Genomic DNA, 25,077 nt, shown 5'->3' with positions numbered 1-25,077 from the left:
TTGCCTTGGAATTATTTCATGCTTTAACTATGACAAAGGAATAACACAAGTGTTAAATTCCAAAATTAAACTTATTACAAGATAACAGAAAAAGGAAAAAAGAGGAAAGACATTCTCATTTACAGCTAAATTAATAAAATAATTTACATGTCCATATAAACCCATGTAAATATGCCTTTAGGATATGCTTACAAAGAAAACTCAAGGTTAAATTACTTTTTTATATAAACAATTTTCTGTCTCTTTGCAAATAAAAATTCAGCTCTCACTCTCATTAAGATATAATAAACAAGTCACTTTTATGAGGCTTAATTACTTCTAGATTTATTAGTCAATTAGTAATTTTGAACTGCCTGAGAGCTCTTGAATGGTAACAGGCATACCATTAACCTGATGTATCACCCGTTATATTTTTGCATATACCACCTCAATCAAAGAAAGCACAAGTTAGTCACATTTTCCATTTTTTGTGGCAGATGTTAAGGAAGATATAATTCACAACTTTCTGAGTGACCACAAAGAATATATAGGATGTGTGCTCTTCAGTTTGGATTATATTTTCTGTGTTTTAATTTTTGCCCACTGCACAAATGTATTTATCTACAATGAAATTATTACTGATTGTTGCCTTGAGCCAGAAAGCTCAAATCTAAAAAGCTCTTTTGACTGGAAACTCTTTACTAAAATCCTTACTTGCATAGAATCACTGAGGTTGAAAGGCAGCTCTGGACCAACCCCATTGCTCAAAACCAGGATCAGAGAGAACAGGTGGCCCAGGACTGTGCTGAGGTGGCTGTTCAATATCACCAAGGATATCCCCCCTTTTGTGGGACTGAAGTGAGGCTGACTGGTTTAGTCCTACTTTCTAGCTTTCTTTAACTTGGTTGCCTACTGCTTATAACAGTGTGACGAGGTTTCAAACATCATTATTTGGTCCCCATCTGAGTTTCTGCATGGTGGTACTAAGGGCTCTTAGTTTGCACAACTGCATTAAGAAGGCTGGTCATCACTGCATAAGTAAGGGTGAGCTGACAGAAGCCATACAATTTCCTAAGCATTTGCAAAATGAAAATGGATTCAAGTATTTCACATTAAAAAGAGCAGCTTTCCAGTAAAACATTCACCCCAACTATTGCAATGCATGTAAATACACTGTAATACATGTAACAAAACAGCAATAGCATGAGTCAACAGCAGGTTTGTACAGTGAACAAAATACTGCTGACAAATTTTCCTAATCATAACTAGAGATTTCAGAGCATATTTTCTCCTCTGCAGTACACTGGCTCATTCTAAAGCATTCTCATAAGCAATCCTTCAGTATTTCCAAATAATAATTTCCCCATCAGTGCTGAATCTCTTTCTGGTTCCCCAGTGAATGCTGGTTAGTTTGAATTTCATTATTGTCTCAGCTTTTCCCTCTCTCTCAGACCTGTTCCCACAGCCCTGGAATGCATTGGATGGCTTTAACCCTTCTTCATTCCTCCAGGAATACCTTACATCCAAGATGCTACTCTGAAATTTTACACACAATCCTCTTCCATTTTCAATAACTTAAATGGCATGAAGAAAAGAGAAACACTATAAGGCCACTTGATGCAGTAGGAACCATTTATCATTGAGGAGATTAACAAAAACTTGCTTGGCTAGCTTGCAAAAAGAAAACCAAAAGAGGATCAATTGCTCTCTAGATACTCTAGACCAGTCAGGTAAGACCTCGGACCTCAAAGGATCACTGCAGCTAAAAAGACAAAATTAGGATGGATGTCCACCAGCAAAATCAGGACTTAAGTAAAATTTATTACCATTGTAGATGTGGGTCTGTGATCAGTTCTAAAATGAGAAAATTACTCAGATCAAAAACTCGTATTCATTTTAAAATACAGCTCAACATGATCCATTTTCAGGAGGTGCACTGGGAAGCAGACTTTAAGGACCCTACAGCCCTGTGTTTCCTCAACCAGCTGCAGGATGACCTACAGTGTTACATGCATAGGATGTCAAACCTGCATTAACTCATGCTTGCCATGTTCTGATAGAACATTTATGTTTATGATCTCAACAAGGAGTAAATGACAGGAGAGAGAGCAATGTGTCTTACTGCTACGACATACTATAATAACAAGAAGTTTTCCTAAATAAAGCATACAAGGCAATATAATTGTCTTGACAGGATGATAATTTTGAGTCATCCCCTGTCAGAATAGCTTCCAGATTGGACTTCAGCTTTGCTTTATGTCCTGGATCCTTAGTGTTTAATTTTTCACAAATATGTTCAGTAGATACAAAACCATTCAGAACTTATGACAGTCATATGAGTTTAAAATACAGTTATTGTTCTACTGATGCTTGAAATGCTATAACAAAGATGCCCAGCACATTGTTGCAATCCCAACACTGTATTTTCATAAAAAATATTATTTGGTGATATATCTCAAAAGCAACATTTTTGATACTAATAAAAGACACTTATCTTCAACTGTATTTAGCTTGAAAAAATAGTTTTTTCCTTTCTTTAAAATGAAACTACTTCATATAAAATTTATTGTCTTTAATTACTAACTAGAAACGACAGCTGTTGGAAGCTGGTTAGCAATTCCTCCTACTACTGGGCTCTCACTACAGTTCCAAAGCACCATATTTAAGATATTAATTAAAATGTGCTATATAAAGCAACATAAGTTATATGTGCTATATAAAGCAGCATAGATTCTGCTATTTTTAAACTAGTTAAGAAGCATACATTAAAAGGGAAAGTGGCCTTAGGTCACTGAGCTGCATGTAATTATGGTTTTACATACAATATATGTATATTTGTTTGAACTGTCTGATGATAATTACATATTTATTAAAATCAAGATGTGAAAAGAAACTGAAACATGGAAAACTGGAGTACATACCTGTATGGTACAAGTACGGGAACATTTGGAACTCTGAGATTTGTTTGCTTTTGTAAGAGCTCCTATCACAAAGCCCTGGCATATCACAAAGCCCTGGCATATCACAAAGCCCTGGCATGCAATCTCCGTTTATAGCAAAAAAATTCACACCTTGTCTTTAGCTGAGAACCAAGATACTAATTTTTCAAGGAATTTTTAGCAAAACAGCCAGCACAACACTTGCTCAGCTGTATTTCTAAAGCCAAATCTTCCCCTGATATGCTCGTTTGTTTTCTTTGATGAAAGCTTTCTTGCCAAGAGATGATTTACAACCTAGCTGAGACATGACTACACAGCAGGTGGGCTCCTCCTGCTATGTTTTTTCTCTTACCAAAGAACTTTACCAGTGAAACAGCACAGTGATGAAACTCTGGCAATAAATGCATACACTGAGTATGCCTAACGTGAAATGAGTAACAAACAAAATTTGACTATGCCTATATGAAGTTAACACTGGTAATACTCCAGGTATGAAGCACTTAAATTCAGTCAAGCCAAATATAGTTTCTTTCATTTCTGGTAGAGCTCTTTGATTTAAAATAAAATTAAATACTTTTCAAAAAAGTTATAAATACAAAATAAAATTAAATAAACATTAAATTTTTTTAAATGTAAAGAAAATACCTCACAGCTTTTGATTACTTCACAGGTTTTAGGTTACCACACCTTGCAGGTCTACCACTATGCAGATTCAACTCAAATACTTACAAAGATGCTGTGAATAATTTGCATACACAAATTTCTTCTTTACAAGAATAAAAATCCAAGAAATCAGTTTATATATTCAAATATTTCTTCCTCCACTGTGTAGGTTAAACGGTAATAAAAGAAATGAAAAATTCTAGGAAAGTATTTAGGCTGTAAGTATTCATTTCCACATATAAATATTTAATTTGCTTATACAGCTGCTACTCTTGGCCACATCTTTGAAAGAGACAGCTTTAATTTTTTACAGCATTAAATATGTTTCTTAATATTTTTATTTTAGATTACATTCCTTAAACAGTCAGCTATTTCAGCCTCACAAACAATTTCCTCTCAAAATTAATTTTATCAGAAAAAGAGATTGGGAAAAGAGTCTGGCTACCAGACCATATCAACAATAAATCAAATCCATCATGTTAGAGAAGCAGTAGAAGTCACCATACTTGTAAATTCTCATATATTTTGCTTACAAAATACTCTTCACACAAAGATTTCAAATGAACCTTCATAAACTAATGCTTAGTGTATCTCTGTATTTTTTAAAAGTCATTACTAACTGCAAAAACGGAATCTTAGCAGGAACAAAGATTAGATGCTGAAGTACTTCTAAACACTTTGTTTCCACTGAAGACACTGAAAAAAATGTTACACCATAACTAGAGAATCAGAATTTCTTGGTGGGTTCTAAGAATATTTTGCTGCAGATTTAAGATGCTCACGGCAGTAATCATATGCATTGAATATATTCAGATAATTACTTGACAAAAGAATACAATACCTTAATTAGTTGTCAGCATTTTTTAATTACTTTGACCTCTTTGGCACTATCTCTGTAGTAGGTGGAAATGGTCCTCAGACACAGACAGACACGTAGGTACTGCCTCTACTTAGGTGGCTAAAAAGTGTTTTGGTGCCCAGTGCCCTACTATTCTATTCTTGAAAAACAGTAAAGACAAATTGCATACTTAAGAGAACTTTCTTATTCCAACATCCCAAACAACAATGGCATCACAGCCTGCTGAGCACCATCCTTTCTTTTAATTAGTATCTAGTCTTCCAGTCCAGGCTCACACAGTCCCATGTGCAATCACAGTAATTCAGTTCTCCATGTAAAAGACTTTCTTTAATGCTGGGGAGCCACTGAGGACTTAAAATGCTCACTAAATTCCTTAAGAAACACCATCAGAAGAGATTTATAGTAGTTGCAGTACTAAGCTTACGGTGTTATGAAGCTGAAAAGAGGAAATGTGTAACATCTATGCTAGAACGTTGTTACTTCCAAGGGTTAAGTAACCAGCTCCACACTTCCAAACACTTTCAAGAACAATTCTATGTAAAATTACCCTTCTAGATACCAAAGTCAACAAAAAGAATATCAACTGACAAAACTCATAAAACCCACACCAACACTTTTTCTGTTCCTCTAAAACAACGCTTCTACAAAATTCACAGAGAAACAGACCTTGACATAATAAAACAGTTGTTCTGGAAAACTGACTCATGGCATTCCACCCCCAATGTACAGAAAACTGTATTCCACAAATACACTCCTCTGTGAAGACAGACAAGATTTCTGAATGGGGGTCAAGTTCAGCCACTACATGTATGAGAATGAATTAAGACTGTCAATAAAGGACATAAACACAAGAGAGGTACAAAGGAGAGGATTTTTTTTTTCCACAGACTGCTGTTTCCATCTCTTGTTTATCAGTCTTGATACTCAAGAGAGACCCATGAGATTTTATTGAAAAGTTTCTGATTTTATTGAATGTTAGAATGCAGACTTAATAAAGATACTGATTTATGGCACACTGTAATTTTTCCCAGTGTTCAGATCTGGCTGAGCATACATTGTTTCACTGACAATAGTCATCAATCTCTTACACTTCCACAGAAATCGAACTTCTTTCTTTTCTGGCATTACATTAACAGGAGGGGGAAAAAAAGGCTTCATGTGAAGGGGCAAACTCAAGAGAGTAATGCAAAAGTCTGTGCTGGTCAAGTATTTGCCTTAGTACCAATGAGTGAGATCATTAGGAAGTACATGAGATGTCTCCTAGGAATCATCCACTCATTTGCAAAATATATCAGATTTACAAAAAAACCCAATACCATCCAAGGGAGCTATGTAGGAGAAGTAATACAGGAAAAATGTGGTGTATGACTGGTGTGAATAACTATGGTGACAAACATGTGAGCATAAAGAAAAATGATTCATCACCTATTCACTAATACTATTTAAGTTGATCTAAGTGCAATTCTTCACTTGCCCTCCTCCCCACTAGAATGTCGTTTCAAGAATATTCAAGGCACAGGAGAAGAACAGGTTTACAGGGAGTACAGGCAATGACAGTACAATCTGAGCTGCTGTGAGCTGTACCTGGAGACAGAGGCTTAGTGGAGTTATTTGAGGAGGAAGGACAAACAGGAAGAAAAAAAATGCATAAAAAAAAGAAGTAGACAGGACAAAGAGCAAACAAGAAAAAAACAGGTTAAAATGATAGACAGAATACAGAAAATTCAGAAACATAAATAACTATCAGCAAAAGCCTATTGTGCTAATAAACATTGAAAATTATGTTGTGACAAGTGTAGAGAAAGGAGTTAAAACAATTTGATAACTGCCTTATTAAAATGAGAACATAGAGAAAACAAGGAAGAGCAGGTATTTCAAAGCATGCAGACTGGCTGAGAGGGGTCTCCAAGTACTGTTTTAGCCATAGCAGGTGACGTTGGAGCTTACATGGTGGTGATGAATATTATAGATTGCTTTCTTTTGACAGTGAATCTCATGAAAAATACAGTAACGGATCCAATTCTAAGATGTAACTTGAAGATCAGCATGTCCTACTGATGGCAGTCAAAAAAATGAAATATTTTCAGGTGCAAAGTCCAATGATAATAGACAGAGCAGTATTCCTTCACTCCCTAGTTACAAAATAGTAGTTTAAATGCAATGGCTTCTAACCAAGAGCCAAGACCTGCTGATGAGAGGCAGTATTTCAGAAGACATGGATTAACATGTTCTGCTGAACTCCACAGTACCCAAACCATAAAAAACATAAATTCTCTTTCAAGTCAGGGATAACTGCAGAAATATTGGGAACCTAGTTATTGCCTTTCATACTGTAAATAAAAACTCAACTGCCCACCTATATACCAAGTCAAAAGTGCTCCTCAATAGTTAAGTATATAAATTTCTTTTGTTCTGTTAGTGGATTATCTAATCTGCCAGAATATTACATTTCCTTACATGTTTTATTTTGGTGAACCTCAGTCAAAAACTAACTTAGAATATAAATAACCTGAACAAACAGTAAGGGAAAAAAGCTCAACAGCTCAGTGGAAATGTCATTTTGCTGGAAAGCTTAAGTAGTAACAGTGGAGAAGTAAGAGTTCCAACTATTCGAACAAAATTGATTTTATTCCTTTAGTTTTCAACTACCAGGAGCATTTGAAGTGTTTGTATGGCTGTCATCCTAGTATTTTTCTGCATGCAGCTGAGATTAACTATTTTCTAACAGATACTGTGTACTGTGTTTACCTTTAATGGCATCCAGAATGGCTGGAGTACATGTTAGAAAATATACTCCTTCTATGCCATTCATTACTTGCATTATTAATAAAGTCAGTCACTGTATGGATGGGATAAATAAGACAGACTCTACTCCAACAACTCAGAATCCAAGGATGAGGAAGAAAGAGAACAGATGGATACAGGAAAAGTGGGGAGTACAATGAAAACTATTTTGGTTAAGGTGGTAGGAGGACATGTGTCAATCTAGCTATATTTGTGGGATAATTTTAAAAACAAATTCAAAGGAAGTAGCCTGGTAGATGTTTACAGAGAGCCTGTGGGACAACATGACAAGGACTGAAAATCCAGCAGGCACTGGAAACTCTTGCTACCAAATGAGCAAACACAAGAAAAGTGAAAGCAGCTCAGTCCTGACGCACAATGAGGAAAAAAACTTAAAAATCCATCCAGGGACAGACATCATCAAAATGACTGCCAGGAAAATGACGTGCATAAGGCAAATCTAGGATGGTCAAATGGAGAGAAAGAATAGTGTAGCCGAGAGCCCAGAAAATAAGAATCTGAAAAAGAATTCTGGCTGCACAGATGCCTAGGGAAGGCTATGCCTATTAAAAAAAACATATGGAAAGAAATATGTATGTTTTTTATGAATCTGAATTTTTAAAAATGAATTCATCCACAGTTTGAGCAATCAGTGCTGAAATACACATTTATGCATCATATTAACACTAAACTGACACTGCTAGAATTCTATACAATAACTTCATTTTCTGAATTAGAACAGAAACCTCAGAAACCATTCCTTGCAGGTATTGTCAAGGCAATATTTTCCCCAACACACAAAAATTTACCCTTACTGATTTTGTATTTCCCAAGATTATAGAATCATAGAATGGTTTGAGGTTCAAAGGGACCTTAAAGATCATCTACATCCAAACCCTCTGCTAGGTGAAGGAACACCTTCCATCACACCAGGTTACTCAAAAATACTCCAGTCATATCTACCTTTAATTAAGTTCAGCAGTTCTTTGTCACCAGCAAGCTGTGTTTAGTAATTATCGCTCCCTGTAATTTAATGAATATTTGGAATATTCTTCTGAGCTTCCAACGCTGAACACCAAAATGAATTCCTAAGTCATGGTTCTCTCATTTAACCAGGGATGAGCTCACACAGTATTTGAATTATAAAGCAAAAAATGCAACGGAAGATTCAAAAGAGGAGTTCAGGAATTATGTGATTTGAGTACAGAGGAGGCTATAAATGGGGTAGGGTGACCTGGACATTCAAATTCTTTACTCTAGCAAAAATACAGGAGCATTTTAGGACTCTAAGAGATTCAGAGAATGGATCAGATTATCTTCAAATTCCCTTTAGCACCTAGATTCTATTTTCTTGTAGCATCTTTAACTGGCTTAATAGCAACAAAATAAGTGGTACTGCAGTCATCTTGAAGTAATGTGGATTTTTGTAATTCTGAAAAGAATAAAAGTACACTGGGAAGAAAAGCAATATCATGTTCCCATATCTTTTCATTATTCACATATCTAAAATACTTTCAATAACTACTTAACTAATAACAATGTGTTGAGCTGAAATTAATATGCTGATATGGACAAAACAGAGAGGTTTTTAATATTATTTAATTTTAAAGAACCAAAATGAGGAGAGATGTTTATAGTTAAATGTGCTCAGAGAATATTAATAGCAAAAAACCTGAATTCTGAAAATAGCCATCTCTATAATTGTATCTTTACTTATCCAAAAGGCTATCGACCATGGAAATAATACTGCATTTATTTCCAAATTAGGTCTGAATTCTATAGGAGGCCAAAAGTCCTATTTTTAAACTTAAGATAGAAAACAGTTCAACAGAGAGAATCTACTTTGCCTATTTAACAAAATTCTCTTATAAGCCTGGTTATGACAACAAAAATTTACTGCTTATTGGCAGCTTGTCTACTTCTTATTTTAGCAGCTTTTTCACTATTTGAGCCCTAGAAGAAAAAAAGCCAGACAAAGGCATGATTTTGTTTTCTCCTTATCCAGAAACTACATGAGAAAATGTATAATCTTTTACTTGTAATTCAAATAGCATCTACTGAGATCATGAGATCAATTAGATAATCGTCCAAACCCATCGATACTAAAAGGTAATTCAGTTCAGCTCATTCATCTTAAAAAAATGCCTTGACCCTTCAGGCCTAAAGCTGCCCTAAATAGCAGGATCTATTACATAATCCATACTTAGGCTTATGTCACCACATTGGAGGGTTCTCATTTGAAGGAGATCAAAATCTCCACTATTTAGCAGAGGCTTTAAGCATCTTTAGCATCTTAAGCAAAGGATTCCTGGACCCAACTGTCCCTCATGTAAAATAAGGCAGTAAGACTCAAGAAAGTCAGATATATGGAAGTTTACAGGAATCCATACAAGCTAGTAGAAAGCAATCTTTTCTGAAGAGCAACAATTCTAAAATAAAAACATTTGGGCAACTGGCTTTTGCCTTGCCTCTAACCAAGGATCTAAACTGCTTAAGACACTGGTGACACTAAAAAATTTAAGCACACTACCACCACATAACTGGGAGATGATTTTAGAAGCAAGCACACACATCTACTAGGCAACGTCCTTACAACAGCAAAATACATTTTGTGTTTGGTACTGCTGTGGTTTAATCCCATCCAGCAACCAAGTGCTGTGCATTTGCTTACTCCTGCTGGGTGGATGGGGGAGAGAATCAGAAGAGTAAAAGTGGGAGAACTTGTGGGTTGAGATAAAGACACTTTAATGGGTAAAGCAAAAGCCATGCACACAAGCAAAGCAAAACATCATCCTGTGTAAGCACTGCTCAGCAGCAACAAAAAACATCTCTGCATCATCAGCCCCATTTTAAAGCACTCTGTAACACAGTCCCATACCTGCTACTAGGAAGAAAAAGAACTATCCTAACCAAAATCACCACAGCATTTTAGATAAATCTCTGCATCTATCAATAAGATATGTGAAGTAATATTTTGTCACTTATGGTATTTATGTTTGACAATTTCAAGTAAACAGGGCAACTTAAAACTTTCAGGTATTTTGACAGTCCTATGGTTTGACTAAAGTTCACAGTGTCTGAGGAGTATATGCTGTGAATCAAGGGGAGATCTAGAAATTCCAAGTGGGTAAGCCCTTCGTGCTGCTGATCTGAAAGCCACTGTTAACAGGAGGGAGTTTGTAAAGGAAGGCTGAGGGTGTAAGAGCATTCTTTTTTTCTTTTTGGGAAAAAGGAACAAAACAAAGGGACTGGAATTTGTAGGAGAGCAGAGAAGCAAATCAAAGAATGGAACAAAATTATGGAAGATAATGGGAGCTACAGGATGCTAAATATCAGACAGATAAAAATGTATTTGTATATAAAAAGCTTTTGTTCCAATTGAGTCATGCAAAACATTTCTGTAAATGCTTTGGCTGAGTCTTTGGCAGCATTCCTGTTTCTGATGCAAAATGTGATGCATCACTTTGAGCAAATTTGTAACATTATTTATAAAACAGTTGAAAGTTCAAAAGAAAACAAGCATGTTTAAACAACAAGGTCAGGCATGCTATCAAAACAAGCAGGAAACCTTCAAAACTCAGCTGTGCCCAAGTGACAAAACTGTTACAAAATATCACATTAAAAAGGGGTCCTTTTGTGAAGGGGTCAAGAAGTACTTGCACCATCTATTTCAAATATATATCAGACCCAGGAAACTTTTCAGAGAACTTGTGGGAACAACACAGAACCAGAGGGCATCCACCCAACAGATCTAAAGAAACACAGGAACCAAACATCTGAATTACTGTTACACAACTATCAGAAGGCAATGTTCTCCTGACAATTCAAGTTTCACCAAGGCTCTTGAAGACACTGGGCTACCACATCAAAAGAAAAAAAGTTCTCACATAGAGAAAGAGGAGCAAATGGTTAAAAAATTTCATTGTGAAGAAAGATCATTCTCTTTGCTTCCTGTAACCTTGGTGTTTTCATTTGTGGAAATGACTATAATGACAAGCTACGGTCCACGTATAAAATACTTGCAATTTCCAAATTCAAGATGTAATTCTATGAATCTTTGCTTTCTATGATTTGAAATGTCTTTTCACTCTTACTGGATGTGCCTAAATTACAGTAATCTTTTTTGTATTTTTGGTTGCTGGGTTTTGGTTGTTTGGGTTTTGGTCTTTTTTTTTGCTACAGTTGAATATTGATCATAAGTTTTGGAAAATAAAAAACATACAGTAAGTTCTGTATAATATTTTTTAAAAGCAGCTTATACTTACCTGCTTTCTGACACTGTACTATCTTCTCATATAAGCTATCTGTATTTTCAACCAGAGTCCTGATGGTGTGAATCATCTGTAGAAAAAATAAATAAAAATATACAGAATATCAGTAAAATTAAATTTTTACTTAAAAGTTTTAATCTGTAAATGATGCTTAAAATTGAACTCAAATCAATAAACTAATATTTATCATTAAGATAATGAATACATTCCTTTCCCTGGTCATAATGGGGAAGCAAAGTGCCCTAGAAGTAGCATAAAGGCATAAAAAATACAATTATTTTGGACTGTCTACTCCATAGTGCACTGCCTATCAAAGCAACTGGAAATGATACAACCAGGCAATTCACTTTTGGTAGCTTGGTTGAGATAACCTGGATGCAATTTTCCTCTTCCTCATTCACTCCAACATTCAGGATGATGATCACTCATTACCCAGTGCATCCTTTTTCCTAGGCATCATTCCACTGCTTTTCCAGATTTTTTTCCTCTACATTTTCCCTTTTGTGGCTAGACCTGCACTCATGTATGAGACAATGCTTTATGGAAGAAAACAAATCACTTGAGGCTGGTAGTGGAGGATAAGAAAAATAAATTATTCCTTTAGCTGATCTTTCTAAACAAAAAGCCTTTCTGGGAATCCCAGCTGAATGCACTAAGATGGAGCCATGCAGAATTTTCAGCCTAGGGTATGTACTGAGAAGTAACAACTTTGCTTCTCACCTTCCCCACTGACATCTCTGCTTTCCACTCAAGCAGACAATTTTCTCTCCACTAAAACAATGACTAAAATTTTGACATGTTACTTATGTGGGTGTTCATGTGGAACTTGCTTTTCCTTAGGAGATCACCATTTGCTTTTATGAGGAGGAACAATCCTCATAAAAGCATGTTACAGGGAAAAAGGAATGTTACAGGGAAAAAAAGCCCAAACCTCTCTAACACTGTTCCTCAGAGAAAAATTACTGTAAGAGGCATGACTCTCTCACACATATTAGAAGGAGCCTTCTCCAGCTGAATGACATTGAGGCTGTTTTTCTGAACATTGCTCCAAGTAAGGCATAAATCAATTTTGAGAAGCAGGCAAGCAAGTCTCAGATTTTTGATCGTGACAAGTGTGCAAGCAAGTGAGGAGGAAAAACACCTGCACAGACAAACTCCTCTTCAGGCTTCTGTAACTGTCAGCTGCACAAAAATCTGGTTTAAACAAATGACAAAGCATTTAAAAATAATTCTAGTTCATTTCTATTATTTCGGTTTGAACCAATAAAGAAAATGATGCAAACCCTGAATTTTTACTTGCTACACACAAACAGCATGTGAAAAAGCAACTTTAGAGTATGTGGAGGTCATCATACTGGGTAATTTAATTTAATCCTCACATCCCAATTAATCTCTATTTAGAGTATCTACTTAGCCTGATTTATATTATGTCAGTTGTCAGGGTTGCTTTAAATAAATATAAATTATAATATATGAAGTAAAAATAACTTGATCAGGTTGCTAAGCTGCAAATGAAAAACTTTAGCTTACCACAGTTTAAACTGGATTGTTTTTTGAATATAAATATCAATTTTCACTCAAGCAAAAACTACATATAAATAGAATTATGCTGATTACTATTTAAGTGTAACAAAATGAAGACAATTTAAGTAAGAGAATACTATATTTCACCCACATAGGGAGCACTGCAAACCGACTATTCCTAATCAGTCAAGGAGAAAGCCCCATTTCACTGTGTTTCATTACTATTCAGTCTCTAAAACAGAACTCACAAATTGAAATAAGATCACTGTAAATTTGCTTGACAGGCAAGGATTTACCTGTTTCAATATGTATGTCACATAATAAATTTGTTTCTGCAATGAATTTAAATTGAGAGAATCAAAACACAGCTGATGTCAGCTGTATACTTCCAATAGCTGATGTTATTTTGCTGAAGGAAAGGAAAGGAAACTGTAAAGCAGGTTTTTCTGAATTGAAAATCACCTTGAAAAATAAAATGCTGAGCACATATGAATCTTGGGCTTTTCTGGGCTGCTAATACACAATAATAAGAACTAGAGAGGGATTCCCTATCAATATGAGTCCTTTCACCTGGGCACTCTTTTGACTGGAGTTCATGAAAAGAGAACAACTGTGCTGCCTGTTCAAGGTATTTGTCTTGAAGGAATTGTAAGAAATATTACAACTGCCCTACACTGTTTTCCTGACCCCATGTGTTTAATAACATAATTTCTAAGTTATCTCAGTTAGGTCTTATTCCAGACACAGAACATATCTACCTGCTCTGTAGATGGCCTACAAGAACATCAGTAATTTAGAAGCAGTGGAGAACAAGTCTCAGCTGATTAGAAAACTTACTCTGAGACGCTGCACTGATTTTCAGAAATAAGAGAATTCTAAGATGAATAAAAATGCTTACATTACTGCTTTTTTGTTTACTTTCTGTATTGACAAAAGAAGAACGTTTTACTGATTCTGCAGATGAAAGGAAAAGAAACTAATCACTGTATTAGTGCTCTTTCATCATGGTCAGGCTAACACTGAAGATTTATAATAACATGCCAATTTCATATTTCACAGTTCCAGTATGGAAAGCTGCTAAATACCCTCAGATCAAAAGGAATACCCTCTTTGTAACTTGTGAAGAAAAATGGCAATGCATTTCATGCGGCAGAAATTATTCTAATATCTACTTTTATATTATCAAGACCGGTAACAGTTACTTTCATTATCTTTGGTCTCTAAAATACATACAAAGCTGTATTTAAGATTAACAGCACTGCAGAGCAAAACTGGCTGAGCTAGCAATAATTCAGGGGTTGACTGCCACTACCATTCAATCACTGTTATGGAACACCCCAATTTTCAAATGTCCTTCCCTAAGAAAATAATAGAGCAGTGTGCTGTGTGCTTGAGTAGGTGTCACCTTCTAGTTGTGCTTGATTAATAAACTAATACTATTAGTTCATTATAATTTCATTCTTACATTGCTCTTCACCACACAGTCATATTTTAGTATGGATTCAGCTATTTGTTAAATTACTCTTAAGGAGTGTTTGAACATATGAATTCTTACTAGTGTTCCAGCCAAAGTTTTAACCTCATGAAAACACTCATATAGACATTCACAGAGACTGAAAGACTTTTGGCAGACACAGCATATGGAACAACTATCTATAAATGCCTATATTTAAACAGAAAATTAATCCAAATATACTTGTGTGTATATGTGTGATCAATATAAAAATGAAATAGAAAATGATGAGTAAAGAGGAGCTTCAGTGTGAAAACCACTATGTCTGCAGCAGAGTAAGACATGGAAATCTCAAGGCAAATTAGTTGTGGAAATTGAGGAGAAAGACCAGGTAGGATCCACTCTACACTGAACTAGTCAATATTGAACGAGGCCATCAATAAGCAGGTATTTTCTAACCACATCTAACTTCTAGAATATTATCAGTGATAAATCTGGAAAGAGAAATGGAAACAAATGTAATAGGCAACAACCAGTTGCCACCCAATCATTAAAAATGTATTGCAAATTGCCCATGCATATTCAAGAAAAGAACACATGCTACATGAAGTTTAGTAAGCTATATTTTCTAGCAAGCCTCTTACAATACTGATTCACATTTCTAACCTATGTTGCTTTTGGTTTGGAAGCAAAGATTCAAAATATCCAAAAATGGATTTTAAATACAGAACTTACAAGATATAGTGATGAAATTGCTTCAACTCTCCTTGCAATTCCCACCCCACCACCACACTCCAACCTCAGCACGACCAGAGAACTTCTCAGGTGCTCATTTCAGACTGGACTATCCTACTTTTTTTGCTGGTCAGTGGAAAACAGGAAATGCAGAATAGTAAGCTTTATAGCCCTGAAGTCATCACATTTTTGCAGAGGCCAGGTTAATAGTTTGATCTATTTGTTGTATTCTTCAAACTATATTGGTTAAATCATGTAAGCATTTTACCTAGTTATTCTAACAAGTGGATGAATATCAAGAAAGATGTTTATTATTATTATTATTATTATTATTATTATTATTATTATTATTATTATTATTATTATTATTATTATTATTATTATTATTATTATTATTATTTATCATTATCATTCAGAAATAAGCATTATATGATTAGTCCAGAATTCTCAATTACTATTGGATTATATACATTGTTCCTACCCTAAAAAGCCAATGATGATGGTTAGAAATCACAATTGTTGCTTCAAACAGTTGGAACTGAATTGTTAACAGTTCATCCCTTATGTGATGCTGTCCTCACAAACCAAATGAAAAACTCATATACTGAAAAAAAATCTATCCTCCTTCTCAGCAAAACAGAACTCTCTCATTAAGATGGTTACTTAAAATTATACATATAAATGTCTAGACTACCCTTTAGGATAGTTTTTTTATGTTTCAAAGTTTGTTGTCTTGTGTTGTTTTATGAAAGAGTTAAGTGCTATGAACTAACACCATGTAGATCAATGCAAGTGCTCACATGTATGTACACATGCATGTATTTGAAACCATTTCTTTAATTTCAGCTGAATTTGAACAAGATCTATTTCTACTAGGCTCACATAGCCAGGTCTTCTGGTAGGAGATAAAACATTCTGTTTATGCCCTCAACTTGTGGAAAATATGTAAGTGAACTCAACCGTAAATATTTTAAATATCACATTTAACAGAGGCCTTGGGAAAGAAATCTTTCAAAATCCCCAGGATTTACCCAGTCCTCTGCATGTGGAACTGGTTGGTAGCATACAAGAAGACATCAGCTGTATTTTAAAATGGAAAAATCAACCAATTATAAACTGTGTCTGGCTGATGAAACTCAGTGAGAAAAAACACCTTCACTGACACAATTGCAACACCAAGGATGAACGTTATGTTTAGCAAGAAAAACGCATCACACATTCAAATTTCGACATCTGTAAATGTGTTGCCAATACTGCTAGACCTACATTCCAACAGCAAACCTTACAGTAGGTATAAATCAAATCTTCATTAAAATGGCACTCACATTCTACTTTCATCCAAAACTCTGCATATTAGATACATTTCTGAAATCACAAGCTACACCGTTTCTAATAAATGTATGTATCTTTAGTATTCAGAAGCCAAACTGGAGCTCTTAACAGCAGTAATAAACATATAATTTGCATTTTTCAGACATTTTATTAAGCCCAAGATTGTACAAATAGCACCATTATCAAACAGCCCTTCACAAAAATAGGAAACCAAACACAGGGCATTCCAAACTGCTAATAGCATCTGCACCACTTCAAAAGATGTGTTACACAGTGAGGATCAGAAGCTGCTACCATTGCCCCAAGCAGTAACATCCAGGAAAGGAACTCTGGTAGGGACTCCTTATAAACTCTTTGCCCTTGAGAACCATTATAGGTACCAGGACCTCAAACAAAACATGGTCAGCTCTAAGAGGATGTCTGTAAAAATTGTACCCAAGCAGTCCAGCATTCAATGTCAATGCACCAAAAGGTATCTTTATTGTGGCACTGGAACAAGCAAATGAACTGTTCTTAGTCCTCTCAGTGACAACTGCCACAGTCAGCTTGCTCTGCAGCTGCATAAGGAGTGGTTTTAAACTGTATGTGCTGCCTTTTATTTTCTGCTGCAAAAGAATGGTGTTATAGCAAATAAGAAAGGAAATTGCTGTAAAATCAGATTGCAAAGCTCACAACTCAAATGAATTGTGTTCTAAATGTTCCTACAGCATGGACACCACACTGAAAGAATTCTGAAACATCCAACTTCTAACAGGACCACCATAAACAACAGAAGTTGACTTCTACCAAGAAAAAAACATCCAAAGCTTTCCTCTGCTCTGGCAAGATTGTCACCATGTTGTAGAAGGCTACACACATTGGCTAAGCCTAATTTCCCTTTTGTAAACCCATGCTGAGTTTTTCCCATCTCTTTCTTGTGAGGGTTTTTCAGTACAAGAAATATATGGAGTACTGTCCGGTACAAACCCACAGAGATTTAAGGAACTGGAGCATCTTTTATATGCGGAGAGGCTGAGAGGGCTGGGACTGGTCAGTCTGGAGCAGAGAGGGCTCAGGGGAAATCTTAGGTGGTCAAACACTGGAAGAGGTTTCCCAGATTGACTGTGAAGTCTCCACCCTTGGTGATATTCAACAGCCAACTAGACACAGTCCTGGGCAACCTGCTGTGTGATCCTGCTTTGAGCAGGGGGTTGGGGTTAGATGATCTCCAGAGATGTCTTCCAACCTAAACGACCCTATGTAAAAAAGAATTATAGTGAAGTTGACATATCCAGTCAAAAGAACTGAACTTTCTGGCTCAAGACCACAATCAATAGTAACATCTTTATAGATAAAAATCAGGTGTGGTTTTGCACAGAAAGTTTAAAGCTCTATAAACAAAAGGTGATCTTTCTCCTATCCAAATACAGTCCAAAGTACCAAGGTAAGAAAATCAAGCTGCTAACTGCTACTTCTCTACACACAGAAGAATAATCACATCAAACCAAATTTCCTTCAAAGCAGTAAGGTTTTTAGCAAATGTATTGTCTAAGTTAGAAAATATTTCTTCAACTGTACAAGAAAATAAATTTAGCAGAGCAGCAGAGAGTTATTAAAGTTAGAAGGGACCTCAGGAGGTCATCCGATCCAAACCCCCTTGCTCCTGCAGGGCCACTTACCATGGCTGGCTGCCCAGGGCCATGTCCAGATGGCTTTTGAGTATCTCCAAAGCTGGAGACTCCACAATCTCTCTGGGCAACCTGTTCCAGTGTTCAGTCATCCTTAGAGTCAAAAAGTGTTACCTGATGTTCTGACAGAGCCTCCTGGTTTTCATTTCATGTCTTTTCTCCTGTTACTGGGCACCAATGGAAGTAGCCGCCTTCTCACCTCTTTGCACCCTCTTCTCAGGCATTCATACACATTGATAAGATCCCCTTCAGCCTTCTTTTCCCCAGACTAAACAATCCCAGCTCTCCCAGCCTTTCTGTGTAGGAGATGCTCCACCACCTTAGTGGCCCTCTGTTTGACTCTTCAGCACATCCATGCCTCCCTGGCACTGGGGAACCCAGGACAGGACACAGCACTGCAGATGTGGCCTCAGCAGCACTGAGTAGAGGGGAAGGAACACCTCCCCTCAAGCATAACTTATGTTATGATACAATCAAGTATTATGTTTCTCTTTAAACTTTAAACCACTGCCCTCTTCCAAAAAAAACAAAAGCAAACAAAAAAGCAGATGAAATTTCCCTTATGCTTACTGAACTTACTGGCATATTATGATAAAAATGTAATGCTGTACCTGACAGTGGCAGTTTATCCATTTAAGTGGAAAAAACTGGGAACAGACTCATGGTCTAACCTTTTCAGCCTACCTTTCCTCTCCCACCTCTTGTTGAAATGTTTTATATTCTAGAAAACACATACATGGAAAATGGTTTTTTTCTTTAGAAAGAAGCAAGACAAGATTATGCCATAATACTTTGCAGGATCAAAAGATATAAGATATGAAATCCACTTAGCAAAACTAATTCTTGTAGGCTTGAGAAAAAATAGAACATAATCTGTTCTTAATTCTGCAGCAACCCAAAATGAATTAATTTCCCCCAGTTTAAGAAAATCTACCAAAGGAACAAACAGTCCACAAGTCCTCCATTAAAGAGAACTATTTGTTCTTAATTCCTCACGAGTCACGTATATGAGAAAGACTAGGTTGAAGACAGAGTAAATAATCAGCAGCTCTCTTCCAAACTATGTACCCAAGGACAATAAACCCTTTTTAAATCCAATAGTCACTGCTTTTCACTTTCCTGATAATCTGGGTTTTGTAGCAAAATTATTTTCATAATTTTAAAACTAAAGCTGATAGAATGAAAAACCATGTGAAAAGTGGACAATAAGTAAGGACATGTATATGAAATTAAAATATCCTCTATCTGTATAAGAAGCAAAAATCTATCATCTGTGTAAAAAATTAATAGGCAGTTAATAGGTTATTTCTGAAATGAGAACCATCAGTAGCAGCTCTAATAGCCACAATTTTTTTTCACACAGATGGACTCAAAAAGACAAACACCAAATTTAAAACTTATTGAGAAAGAGAACTCCTATTGGAAATATGTAATACATATGAGAAGTTGCTATGCATCTGACCTATTTTTATGCTCTTCCATAAACATTTCACTGGACTACATTAAAACAGGACAGAAAGCTACATGCACTCCTCTTCCTGAGTAGCTGTATTATTTTATGCTCTTATGAATTCTGTGAGTCAGCCATTAGACATAATGGGATTAGTGAGAGGATACAAAAAGCTTCACCATCCATGCTCTCAAAAAGAAATGCAGAAATCTTGACTTCACAGAAGCATTAAATTGTCATTATCAGAGCTTTTCAATCAATGCAAAGCAGCTCATACTTTACAACATTTGGCACTGGAGCCTTGAGTACCCAAAATTAGACATTTGCTTTGTGGACTGAAAAAGCCCAGCATAAGCTAAGGTTATCATCTGCAGCTCTGTTTTTGGAAGCATAATTACAACCTTCACGTTGTTATAAAACAGGAAAATAAAAACTGATAATAAGCAGCACAACTCTTTCTGAAGAAACTGTCCAAGCTATTCACTATATTTTCCATGAATGCTTTGTTTTCAGTTTTTATGACAGACTAACAGCTACACAATCAGTAACTATTTCAATTAATCTCAAAAACCAGGATCTACAATTACTATAATTTATTAAACATGGCAAAAACCATTACCTGGGCTATTTGCAATATTAAATTGCAATGAATGATGTATGTTTTCCCTTAGATCTCTTCGCCACCAAACTATATCCATTTATTACTTAAATAAAGACAGTTCTATTCTGCAGAGACTGATAATGAAAGTAAGCAATACTGTAGAAAGCCAGAGGCAATAATGGAAACAGTGAGACACTGTGTGTTATCACAATTTAAATACTGCATTTGTGTTGCCAACTCTGAAATTTACTGTTTTAACACACATTATAACAATCTACCACTAAGATTGAGAAAGTTGTTGTTGAAAGGAAGTCTAAGCAGCTACATACCTCACACCTCGATGATCTTTGCAAATCTGGGGGCAGCATTAATTCATACAGCTTCCAGAGTGCTTAGCTACTTGAGCTACATCAAAGTTGCAGGAGCTATACCCACTATCTCTAATCCACTTATTGGAAAAACACACCCTTAATGCAAAAATCAACACAAGAAACTGTCTTTAAAAGTTCTTTTCCTGCTGGAGCACCAGGTTGAGTCCAACATTCACTTTAGCTATCAGAAAAGATCTAATAACTTTAAAAGCCTAAAAATTTAATGGTAACTTTATTTTAATATGAGCATTTGAAAGGAAACTTTGTCAAATGCTTTTGAAAATCTACCCAGACTGATCTGCTGTGTCTACATGCTTTTTGACATCAAAGAACTCCAAGGGATTAATGAGCCCTTCATTTTATAAAAGCTGTATTGACTCTTCCTCAACATGACACATTTCTCCATGTTTCTTCTAATTTTCTTCTTCAAAACAGTTTCCACCCATTTTCACAGTACAGATGTCAGCCTGTCTGATCTGTAATTTCATCATCTTCCTGGAAATCTCTTAAAACACTGGTACCACACTAACAACTTTGATAGTCAGTCTCAAGTGAGAGAATACACACAACAATTAGCAGTTTCGATACACCAACTCTTGAGATCTTTCAGAACTCTTAAATGAGTATCTCCTCTTCCTGCTGTATTATTTTCCCAGTCTTTTGCCTTTCCTCTGTAATATCTTCTGTCAGCATTTCACTTACAGATTAATTCTGCAATTAGTCTTTCATAAAGAAGCTTTTCATGTGAAACCTTGATCTCTACAGGTATATGGATGCAAAAACTAATTAAGTGTTGTGGCTTTGCCTCTTTAGCTGGGGCTTTCTTTTAAACATTGATCAGCTAGTGAACTTACATAATCTTTGACTGACTTCTGTTACTGCTTTTTCAGAAAAGAGGTTACTGTTATTTTTAAGATCATTTTAGCAATTCTTCACTGTCAGTTCTCTTTTATTTCTTATTTAACCATGGCAGGGTTAAATATGGATCCTGTCTTCCCCATTTGCACATGACTTCAGCTATTTGGAAGATGCCTTATTTTCATGAGAACCTCCTCCATGTTGTTCTCCCCAAGTGTTTTTGATAAGTGGTACATATTTACTTCAAACTCCCCAGGCGGTATCTTTAGTGTCGGTGATGTCTGTTCTTTTGACTACTTCTTTTATCTTTTTGTTTTGTTTTATGTAGTTATGCTCTCAAGTATAAAAGCAAGGAATAATAGCTTTTCAACCTTCTGTGCAAAGCATTAAATTCTCTTCTTCATAAGCCAGATAATGCTAAGAGGTAAATTCTAACATGGAAAACTCACGGAGCTTGACTTCAAAGTCATGGGCTCAAGGACAACATTCTGAACCAACTGGACTCAGAACACAGCTCTCATGGTCTATGCCAGTCACATATTCCTCAGGAATGGTACTATATGGATAAATCTGAATTTTCTTCAAGTGCACAATGCAAGTGATGAGCAGATGTTATCACATGATTTAAAATCATGTGATATCCAAAGACTGGGTTCTGCTACAGGAGATTGGTGCTACTGAACTCAGCCTCCTCTGACACAACCAGAAATTGAATATTTAGGCCTTTGCACAAGTTGAAGCAACATTTTCACTCAGTTTTAGGAGAGAATTACCAGCACTGCATCCAGCATTTTTTGGTTGCCCCAGAAGTTTGCAACCTCAAAGGGTAATTCGGGGAACGAAGGCTTCTCAGCTGAATAACCCTGACACATTAGCAGGCTGAGTTGAAATAGAAGTTTTGCTCTACATGTTTCTCAAGATACAAATCTATAATCACAGCATAACTGTAATCCTCCTCACTGTATTTGCACTGTAACCATAACCAAGGACCTACATCAAAAACAGGAAACTAATACAGTTTTTATGAACTAAATCTAAATCAAAACAGATCTGCTAATCACTCTTTCTTAGGCCCTGTGAAAGAGGCGATGGATATACCCTTGGCTTCCTTCAGAATTATGGAGTTAATCCAACATGCCCAATAAAGCTCTGCTCAATTAATCTATATTAATATCAAAATGAGTTTTAAAAGTGAAGAATATTTAAAATTTTGAACAGTAGCTGAAGTTTGAGAGGATTACTAATATTTTACCAAACCTTGACAATCAGTCCTTTTCAGATAGGCTTTTAATAGCCCTATTAGTATCAATCCTGTCTGTAACTCTACCAGATACAGTGTCAAATTATCTGCTTTCCAGTTCAAGTTCAAAATATAGCCTATCTTATTTAGTTTATCTCATTGCTGAAATTTCCAGCTCTGTAACATGAAGTTAACTTCTGCATGATTGCACCTGCAATCTGCTCTATTGAGTCAGTAGCCGGAAAGAGCCAAAAATAAGGTAACTGGATTTAAGCTTACTACAGCACTGCTCATCCCCAATGATATGGTGTTTTCCAATTTAATAGTGTCGCTCTCTTTTAATACCTCTCACTTTCATTATCTCTCAACTCCCACCACCAATAAACACAACCTGCTTTCATGACCTTCCCTAGGGTATATATACAAAATCTATTCACCTTGTTTGATTTCATTTAAATAAAATACAGACTTATACCACATTCTGTAGACATTCTGAATTACAAAATCACCTCAAAAAAAAAAATTAAAAACCACCCCAAAAACTGAAAAATTTTAACTAGAAGCATTATCTAATTAGGATTTAATAACATCTAATCCTAATTACTGTAGCAGCACTACTGATTTTTCACACAGGTACAGTTATCTGCCTGTTCCTTGTTAGTTTTTCTCTTAGAAGTAAATGCCTGCTTGCAACGTTCAGAAAACCCTGTCCTCAGCAAATGGGACACTTCATCCTCCACTAAGGGCAAACAGAGACAGTCAAGTTCTCAACAGTATCTGGCCTCATTTGCACAGTACTCTAGGATATCTCTGAAGTGCTCCTATACTCATCACTGAATAATGCTGCAGACTGAAGGTGACATAATTTATTTTTTTTCTCTTGCCATAGTATAACTTTTAAGGTTTACTTACTGTTTATCTTAAAGGTTATAAGACATTTTTAAAAACATGCAATGGTGTGGAAGAGGCACTTGCCTTAACTCCAAGCTTCAGTCTGCAGCACTGATCAGTGATGGGTGTGATGACACCAACAGAGTGCATGCTGAAGTATCACATAAAGGAAGCTGAAGTTCATGAACAAGAGGGAAAAATAAAACATTGTTAAACAGTGAAAAGATGGTAGGGTGAAAAATACTCAGGAGCATGGAGAAGTTAAAGAAAAATACACCTGCAGTTTTTGCCTTTCTCAAAAATTCCTAGATATATTTGGTTTTTATTATCCAGAAATGATACCTCAGTTCCTATAACATCGGTTTTTCAATCCATGACTAGTACTAGCCTTGATCACTTAACAGCTCCTCCATTAAGTGAATGCAGATAATTTAAGAAAGCTATTTAACTATGTGCTATTTGTTTAAAGATAAAACCCCCAAATATCTACTGACACACTATTTTTTTATCATTTACCTCATCGTTTCTTTAAAAAAACTCATGTTACACTGAAGATACTCTTTCCTTTCCATCAGCCCCTGCAGTATTCCACTTATTTGCAATTATCAAATTACCAAATTACCAATTACCAAAGGTGGACTGACTGTCCTGCTGTTCAGGGCTGGCATCTTGTCTCACTTGACAGAGCAACAATGAGTTCTTCATGCACTCCCAATGTAAACAAATTCTGAATAATTAAAATCTTAAATATTACCTTCTATGTTTATTATTGTTTTATAGAAAAGAGAGTATTTCTGACACACAAGAATCTCTTCATTAGCTAAAAAAAAATCATAAACCTGAAACAATCACACTTTGAGAATGCCATTGCACATGCCACATTGAGAGGGCACACAAGGTAGTGAGAGCCTATGCATGCATTTATGGTATACCAATCCAGGTTTGTTTCATAAACATTGAACTCTATTTTTTTTATCCGCACGATTTCATACAGTACCTGACACCCTGGAAGTACAGAGATGCATCATTCTGACCTGTACTGAGGCCTAAGCCAGCAGAAAGTAAGACAAGTAGGTAATCATTACTTTGTCAGTACATCTGCCCTTCCACAATTTGGCATGAAGAACTCTCATTATTAAGCAGAATTTTACACCCACGTATTAATGAATCGTGACAAAAATATCCCAAGTCAAAACTAATGAGGTAAGATTTGTCCTTTTGAGGGCTCATTATATAGACACATACCAAAATCATACAACCCCCCCAAACCATAAAACTGTCAGACTCTGAACATCTGCCACTACAGCAAATACCCATATATGAACTAAACACTCACATTTCTTCTTCTCTCTTTGAGGAAAGGATGATACAGATGTCTCCCACTCTTTCACAATGTGCTTTCAGAAATAAGAGCACAGGAATATGTCTCCCATGGCTGACTTCATTTCCCAGCATACCCT

General features: G+C 35.9%; 1 protein-coding gene across 1 annotated transcript in view; it reads right to left on the bottom strand.

Moving 5' to 3' along the window:
* Window positions 1-25,077, bottom strand: part of PLCL2 (phospholipase C like 2) — a 100,228-nt gene that overhangs the window by 12,509 nt on the left and 62,642 nt on the right. The window contains exon 5 of the mRNA XM_036403462.1: window positions 11,490-11,565. Within this exon, the coding sequence (XP_036259355.1) occupies window positions 11,490-11,565 (76 nt within the window). The remainder of the gene's footprint in view (window positions 1-11,489; window positions 11,566-25,077) is intronic.

Source organism: Molothrus ater, chromosome 1 (genome assembly GCF_012460135.2).
Source record: "Molothrus ater isolate BHLD 08-10-18 breed brown headed cowbird chromosome 1, BPBGC_Mater_1.1, whole genome shotgun sequence".
Taxonomy (NCBI): domain Eukaryota; kingdom Metazoa; phylum Chordata; class Aves; order Passeriformes; family Icteridae; genus Molothrus; species Molothrus ater.
Note: the sequence above shows the minus strand (reverse complement) of the source record. Positions and strands in the feature narration are given on the sequence as shown.